This window comes from Aulonocara sp. 'chitande type north' Nkhata Bay, linkage group LG7 (genome assembly GCF_057382095.1).
Source record: "Aulonocara sp. 'chitande type north' Nkhata Bay isolate Kocher_YH1m ecotype deep benthic linkage group LG7, A_spYH_male_GT1.1, whole genome shotgun sequence".
Lineage (NCBI taxonomy): Eukaryota > Metazoa > Chordata > Actinopteri > Cichliformes > Cichlidae > Aulonocara > Aulonocara sp. 'chitande type north' Nkhata Bay.
The window spans coordinates 64,890,562-64,899,405 of record NC_141350.1 but is presented as its reverse complement, the minus strand read 5'-3'; the positions used below and the strand labels follow the sequence as shown (position 1 = coordinate 64,899,405).

Below are 8,844 nucleotides of genomic sequence, written 5' to 3'. Positions count from 1 at the left end.
TTTAACACTTTGCCTGGAAACAGGTGTAACAAGTATATTCTGGCATGGTGACGGATGTACGTACCTGCTAAAGAAAGTGGAGTTGCATACAGTCTCACAGAGAATGGTTTCCTGAAGTGTTCTGAAACATTCTATGGCAGCAGGGTTTAAGTCTGAGGAAGAAGGAGCTCTGCTACCTCGGTACTGTGGAGTGGAGCGAGTGCAATCGATTGTCCATCATTCAGTGGCGCTCATCGACTCAAACCTCCAGATTCTGGCAAAAGAATGGTTCCAGCTTCGTTGATCCTGCTGATGCTGTCCACGAAGTATTGAATGGATTTTGAAATTTGTTTCCATACCCTACCATCAGGGCAACACTTCACACTTTCATTTCACAACTTGATAACACAATGTCCTTACAAAACAGTTTTCATTGTCCTATAGCCTGAAATCTTACATCAAGCATCCGTACCAGGGGCGTCAAACTTCTGGCCCGCAATACCATTAAGCTCCTTTTCCATTAGTACCTACTTGGATTGACCCACCACGACTTGACTCGGATCCATTTGTTTTCCATTACAATCGAGTGCTACCTAATGTGTGTGGTCTTCGTCATAGCAATGCTGACGAGGGTCCTGTGACATAATTAGTATGTGACATGAATGCTACAACAAAGGTGGATGTCGAGGCAACGATGTAACTGTTGCTCAGTCTGTGGTTTTTTGTGAGACTGGATGAACAGAGCATTGTTTTTGTAGCCATTTTCCTCGTTGCTGGATTTCAGAAATAGCAGCTTTGATTTTTGTGAATAACCTACTGAGTGAAACCACTGACCAGCCAATTGGTGGCACGCACTCTGGGTATGATGTCATATTTTAGTACCTGCTTGAATTGCTTGGAACCCCAGCTGAGCAGTTACTATTCTGTTATATATAACTGGTCTGCAAGATAATTTCATATGTCAGCTATAAATGACCCTTTGGTATTTGCATGTAACTGGCCTGCATGATATGCCCATGGAAGTAAAGTCCCACATGGATTCTCAGCAGGGCTGAAGATTCGGCTCCCACATACAGTTCAGTATTGAATATTACATAAAATAAACTCTATAAAAAGTGTCTTTGAATGGCAGATATGCAGAAATGTGTGCACTTCGCAAAGAGCCATGGCTTAGTGTCCGAGAGTCTAAATGAGTCTCACGGGCCTGAAAGTGCACTAGAAGCTAATTATAATTACAATTTATAATTCTTAACTTTGATCTGATGCTCACCACAAACAGACACCAGCAGAAATTTTGGACTTTGGACAGCAAATTTCAGGACAATTATGACATAATCTTTCAGAAAACGAGCTTAACAATGCCAAGTCACTTAAAATATTAATTGACTCAGATGACTCTCTGATTCTGAGAATCAACTTTGCTGCCCTTTGAAATCATTGGAGGATAACAGCACTGTGGTTGCAGATAAGTATTTCTAATAATCGCCAAACTGCCTATAATTATTATTTTTTATTATTTTAATTATTTGGTCTTTTGCAGAATGATACCTAGACTACCTAGACCTTTGTCATATCAGACAAAGAAAAGCAGATGTTGATAAGTCAGCATATCTGCTTGTAAAATAGCTGAAATAATTAAGTGATTATCAAAACATGCATTGTCTTCCACCAATCATCCCTCTTGATAAAAGACAGCACATTAAATGTTGTTACAGAAAGTATAACCGGTATAATGGGAAGCTTCAGAAAGTCAGGGGTGTTGAGTGTTTAAGTGTGTGCGGGTTGCAAAAACAATGAAAAACCTGTCAAATCCTCTCTTACAGTGACACGCAGCTTGTTCTGCTACATGCTCTTGTTTGGTGACGTACCACAAACTTGGACAGTCTTTCCAGTTGTTTTGCAATTTCGATGTGAGCTCATGCTTTAACGGTAACTGCAAAACCTGATGAATGACTTCTTTGTAGCTGCACATGACGCATTGTTTCTTCACTCACCTTTTTCACTCGCTGCGTGTTTTTACGCCTCTCTTTACGCATTTAATCATTGGTTATTCACCTCTGCCTCTCTTTCACCGTGTCTTTGTCCTGTTTTCATCCACTCACCCCCAACGGCAGTAAGTGGCATTTTTGCTGGTCTAGTTCATAAGATCTGCTGCAGACCTCGGAGAAAATAATAATCATCGCTTATAAGAACTCACAAATGTCACCGAGTTCCTTAAGGGAAATTGCCAGAATTCTCGGAATGGACGTGAAAGTACAAAGAAATGGGGGGGGGGGGGGGGGGGGGGGGGGGGATATTTAAATATATATTTATATTTGTTTTTTTGTGTTATCGTGGCTGCTACGTTTGCATGTCCAATGTCTTGTTTTGCGTGTGTGTGTGTGTGTGTGTGTGTGTGTGTGTGTGTGTGTGTGTGTGTGTGTGTGTAATGTCTTACTCATATTGTTAAATAACGAACAGGATTCACAAGGTTATATATAAATTAAAGACATTACCTGACCTGTTCTTTATCTTTATGACTTGTAGGCTATCTTTATGATATTGTACCTGATGTAATCAGTCCAGCCCTTTAGGCCAGTTAAAATATCTTTTTAACTCTTGAGCATATATAAAAGTTGCTGTGTTAAAAACTGATGCAGCCAGAATGTTGTTTGTAGCTCAAGATGAATTGATACCATTCGTGAGTGAGGCATTAGACACTTTTCATATATTATAATTCAACAAATAAGTATTTTACAGGTACGGGCAATCGCTTTTTGGGAACATCCGAAATTACTGTTTGGCAGATGATCATATTTTGGCACACCAGAAGATATAAAACACAGACAGAACCACAAGATAATTAACACATAAAGAGCAAATGTCTTAAACGATGTCGGCAGTTGGGTAAATGTAAATTACGGCTTTTTAACAGTTCTGTTCCAGCTTTCGAACATCCCCCAGCTGACCTGTTATGCCGGAAGGTGACGATAGCATCGGCTGTGGCAGTCCCCTGCCACACCGTCAACTCTGTGCATGCAAGACTCCGCCCAAAATCTCCGCTTTTTACACGCCCGGGGACTAAAGAAAATAATTATCCGAGCAGCAGCATTTGACAGAGGAAGCGGAGAAGGAGAGGAGAGCTCCCCTGGGATACTCAAAGGACTGTGGACACGCTCTGTTCTGCGATGCTACGGTAGATTCTACAGCCCAGAATACTGGATAAACTTTAATTCCAACTGGGTACTGGGTAGCAGACCTTTGTGGTAAAACCGCACACACACACACACACACACACACACACACACACAGTGAGAGACAAACAAGGGAAACAGAAGGAGTATGCAAGATTTTTTAAGCTAAAATTCTGTGCTGATGAAATGACCCTTACAAAAAGTATCACTGGTTAATGTTTGCCGTTTCGGTTTAGTTTCTCCACCATATACAAAATTGTATCATGTGATTTAAAATGTTTAAGAAGGTGGTTCACAACCAGTGGCATGCCAGGTTTTCCAGCAAAGACAGGATTTGCAAACAAATTGGTATTTTATAAAAAATAATTAATATTATTTGTGTATTTTTTATGCAGCAAAAGAGACACAGCTTAAGACAAGATTGAAGAGAGAAGAATTCGCACAAAGCACCACTGACTGGACAGCAGCTCACAGCCATAATGTTGCGCTACAGAGTGAACCACAACACCATGAAGTTCCAAGTGATCCTATGTGGGGCAGCATTGTTGCTGGTCAGCGGCTGGTACATGCAGCTCAGCCTCTATGACCCACAACCCTCCAATGACAAAGTCCACGTTCTATTGTTGTCATCATGGAGATCAGGCTCATCCTTCCTGGGCCAGGTATTCAGTCAGCACCCGTCTGTCTTCTATCTTATGGAGCCTGGCTGGCATGTGTGGACCCAGCTGAGGCAAAATGGTGCACGGGCACTTCGAATGGCCTTGAGGGATCTCTTACGGAGCCTGTTCCAGTGTGACTTCTCAGTGATGGAGTCCTACCTTCCAGAGAACCAGAAAGAGTTGTTTATGTGGAGTCACAGTCGAGCTCTGTGCTCACCCCCGGTCTGTCCTCTCATGCCACGTAATCAGCTCAGCAACAAGACACACTGCCAACAGAATTGTAAACCTCGGGACCTGAAGATTGTAGAGCAGGTGTGTGGCTTTTACTCTCGTGTGGTGTACAAGGAAGTGCGCATCTTTGAGCTAGAATCCCTCTACCCACTATTGCTGGACCCAAACTTAAATCTCCGCATCATCCACCTGGTCCGAGACCCACGGGGAGTGATGCGGTCTAAGGAAAAGGTAGCTGAATACTTAGCGAGTGATAACGCGATCGTCTTGGAGCAGAAACCCATCAATGAAGCAGAGGTACAGTATCAGGTCATGCAGGAGATCTGTCGAAGCCACTTGCGTATCAATAAGAGGGCGGTCCTGAAGCCTCCTCCGTTTCTAAAAGGCCGCTACAAACTGGTTCGCTACGAGGATGTGACGCGCAACCCAGTCAAGGAGATCAAATCCTTGTATCAGTTTGTAGGTCTGGAGATGACCACACAGCTGGCCACATGGATCTACCAGGTGACCCACGGAAAAGGCAAAGGCTCCATTAAAGAGGCTTTTGACATCACATCGCGAAGCGCCACTGACATCTCTCAGGCTTGGCGCACCATGCTGCCACACAACACGGTCAAACGAGTACAGGAAGTGTGTGAAGAGGCCATGTCTTATCTCGGGTACACGATGGTAAACAGTGAAATAGAGCAGAAGAATCTCTACGTAGATCTGCTGGTACCACAAGAACAGCTCAGCTGGTCACCTGATAAAACACAGCACATGGACAACAGTTACAACAAGAATGACAAAGACTTTCTGACAGATGGACCGCACAAAAAACTACATTAGGGTACGACTATTAAAAACAGAGAACACTGTCATAATGTCCATTTTTAAAGCACGGACACTGTAAGAAGACTGAAATGTGAAAAGGCAGCACAGTATTCTGTTAATGTACATTTAGTGTTTGCGTGCCACGATCACATGACTTTTCCTGAAGTGTCTCTATAAGTAGACAAAACTTATAGTTATTTATTTATTCATTGCTGCAAAAAGAGATTGTAAAGTACACCAACCAACCTGCCATAAACGTTGCTCATCTGATATCAGTCTGAAAACAAATGAGTCAAGTTCACAGTTATACATCTTTTAATACAGCAACCAACTCTGAGAAATTAATGAAAATCAAATATCTCTTGCTGTCTGCACAGACAGAATAACATCACATATAAACATCATAGAACATTTAATCTGTGATGGTACATTTAGGCTTGACGTTGAAATGACTTGAATGAGTAGCAAATGTTAAATCATGTTGATTTATCTCTTCAGAGTAAGAGAAAGTGGGTAAATTAACTACTATTAATTGTGTTTAGGGTGATATCTGGGAAAATGTTGATAGTGATTTTTTTGAGCACATGAAAAATTGCCAAACACTTACACTAAAGATGGACTTCAGTCACAACTTTGTGAGAGTTTTGGTTTTCCTAAATGACTGAGTGTTCTGAATAAAACAATATCTTCACTTGTACATTTTTGGAAATTTGCTATATTTTGCAATATTTTACATGATAAGCACTCAAATTTGAGGTTTATTCAATCAATGGAAACTTTAAATGGCTTATTCTACTCATTAAAACACTGGTTTTGAATCTCTTTTGCACTGGTTTGGGTCTCTTTTGTATCAGCAGAGTTGAGGTTTTAAATACACACACATAAGATCACAGCACTCTCCATTTCAGAGAGACTTAAATGGACAGGTAGTTCATGAAGCTCACAGTACACTGAAAAAAAGGCCATGTTGGATTGCCTTGATTCAATAGTGGACATTGGTTGCACACAAATGTTTTGCTTTGGCAGAAACTTAAACAACTGAGTTAAATCAACACAACTTTTTCATATTCAATAAACCTGTGCATTTTGTGTTCATAAAACGCGATTGAAACATGTTTAGATGAAGTAAGTTGAGCTCTTGGAATATTTTAATCCTTCACAATTTTGTCATTTTATTTCAACAGTATTCAATAACTTTTACCCCAATACTACTTGGTCACTTAAATACTACATGTTGTCTTCATATTACATAATGTTCAACAAAGTGTAGATCCTGGTTACCATAAAAATTGAATGGGTCTTCAACAACTATCCTTCTATCTTTATCCTGGTTGCAGGGGGGCTGGGAAATAACCCTGAAGCGATAGGTTACAAGGCAGGGTACACCCTGGATAGCTCACCAGTCTATCACATAGAAACAAACAACCATTTGCACTTACATTCACAGGTAATTTAGAATCACCAGTTAACCCTAATAACTGCATGACTTTTAATTGTGGGAGGAAACCAGAATACCCAGAGAGAAACCACTGCAAACTAGCCAGAATGTAGATTTGAACCCAGGACCTTCTTACTGTGAAGCAACAGCACTAACCACCATGCCAACAATCTAGGAAACACAGGAAAGCTATGATTTCCTGTATTTGATGCAGATTTTTTTTTGTTTTTGTCCTTGACAGGTTAATCCACAATAAATAGCAATAGCATGCACGTGGTGTGTGTGTAGTTGTCTGCCTCTTTTAACTCCAGTGATTTTCCTGCAGTTTGAGATCTCGTTCGATCTTGTGAATTTTATGAGTTCAGCAACTAACCACTCTTACTAGACTGTATCATGTCATCTCAACAAGAACAAATTAAGTTGTTGAATTTCGTACAGATCCTTCATGATTTAATTACGTTCATAGAAACACGAAATTATTGCGTTCAAATTACAAGTTAGACTTTTTTAATGTAACAACCACCCAATTTACTTTTTCGGTATACCAGAAAAAGTAGAGGTGGCTGCTCGACTTGACTGACATGGATGCCTACCTGCTCTAATTAAATGGGTTGAAGAAAATAGTCATGCTGTGAGTGAGACAATGCAACGACGACAAAGGGCTACGCACTATATTGCGCGAAAACATTTTGAATGACCGTCCCATTACATTAATTGATGATCGCAACAAATATCCCACTTACGCCAAATCATTCTTTTACTGAAAGGAAAACCAGTTCTCCCACCAGGAGTTTTCAAAAGGATTGAGCAATATCTAAGAAGATGGAAACAAATTCAATAATTGGGCCATCTCTTCTGGAAAAGATGGACTTGAGAATATTTGCCATTGTTGCAAGAAAGGCAAGAATGGAACAAAGAAAGAAAAAGCCTTTCATCTGGAGACGATGTTGCGTAGTTCATCCCAAAGCACCACGTTGTCCCCACATTCCTTTGAAAAGTGCTTGAGGTGTATCCTGACAAAGGAGGACTCGTTTGATCTGGGGTCTAAAAAACTAAGACAAGGATCGTTGAAAGGCTCTTGACCAAAATTCGCCACCTTTTTGAAGTCAATACAAATTACGATGATTAATTTGCAAAAGGTTTCGTTCTTTCTTCGTTAAGTATTTGATGCCTTTGTAATTATTGAAGTAATGGCTCTGTTATTTTTGTGAAATGTGAAATTGTTATGTGCTCTGCCAAAGAACAATTAGGGGCCGGTGTGTTAGAGCCATTTCATGTTTTTGGTGTTATTGCAACTTGTCAGCACAAGAGGGAGTAGTAACGCTACTTGCCACTTTATCATGACAGACTTTGCTGTAGACAGGTTTGCTGCTTTTGGCGTCACTTGTCATGTTTCCTCATATGTATCACACACTACAGCAAAATATGGCTCATCTATTAATCCTTACCGTGAAAAAAGAAAAACAAATTTAATGGAGTTACAGGAATATGCATGCTTGTCTTAGAAAGCCAGTACTTGTCATATACTGTAAAATCTATGTATATCTGTAGTAAGTTGTCCAAAGTGGGTGTTTCTAACATATGTAGGATACAGTTACATGCACAAGTGTTTAGACAGTGACATAATTATTGTAATTTTACTTCTGTACGCCATCACTATGGATTTTAAACTAAAGAATCCACTTGTGATTGAAACACAGACTTTCAGATAAAGGTGTTTAACAAAAGTATTGCATTAACTGATTCTGAATTTCAGCAACTTTTAACCTACATTCTCAGAGTCTCAAAAGTAATGATACAAAGTATCACTCAAGACAAAACAAAGAAGGTTTGGATTGAATAAATATGTTTCTATTATCAGGGGTGGCTGAAGCGCTGTAGCTCAGGACATAGCGCATGTTATCTACTGATTAGAACGTTGGCGGTTTGTTTGCTGGCTGCCCTTGGGCATGATGCTTCCCATACTGAAGAGTGAAACAACTGAACACAAGGCAGTTATTAGTATAGAATAAATGTCAGTCAGTACAGCGACTCACTGTGAGAGAATGAGGTTTACTGTAGAGTAATGTGTGCTATTATTAGTTATCTGGGAAGGTTTTTCAACTGCAGTAAAATATCTTTCTATACTGTGTGAAAGACTTGTCTGTGATTCTATATCTGAGCTTTTTGTTTCTATTTCACTTTGTAAGATGAATCAGTCAGAAACTGTTCCTGACTATTGGCAGCAATAAATAATGACAAGTACTCCTGTGTATTTTAGTCTATTGTTAGGAACCTTGTTGACTTCACATTTTAAGGGGGTGATAAGCAGCTTTTCTCATCAAAGGATAATTTGCATTGTAGTACCATCCACTGGCTGAGTCACTAATAAGTATCATCTTGTCATCCTTCCTCATCTTTGTTAGCTCGATATTCAGTGAAACTAAGGAAGAACCTGGAATAGTTGTTTAGTTTTGGAATACAATAAAACTACTTTTTTAATACTCATTGGACTGTAAATGCAACAGAAATAATCTTTCCTAACACACAGCAAAAAAAACCTAAACAAACA

General features: G+C 39.9%; 1 protein-coding gene across 1 annotated transcript; it reads left to right on the top strand.

The window, feature by feature from the left end:
* The first annotated feature begins 3,116 nt into the window (after nucleotides 1–3,116).
* Nucleotides 3,117–5,593, top strand: LOC147326633 (carbohydrate sulfotransferase 6-like). The gene is made up of 2 exons (XM_086302637.1): nucleotides 3,117–3,224; nucleotides 3,548–5,593. Exon 2 carries the CDS (start codon nucleotides 3,632–3,634, stop codon nucleotides 4,868–4,870), a length of 1,239 nt encoding a protein of 412 aa, XP_086158763.1. The 5' UTR covers nucleotides 3,117–3,224; nucleotides 3,548–3,631; the 3' UTR covers nucleotides 4,871–5,593.
* The last annotated feature ends 3,251 nt before the right edge of the window (nucleotides 5,594–8,844 follow it).

Coding starts and splice junctions, on each gene's coding strand:
- LOC147326633 (XM_086302637.1), top strand. CDS start 3,632: ATGTTGCGCTACAGAGTGAACCACAACACCATGAAGTTCCAAGTGATC.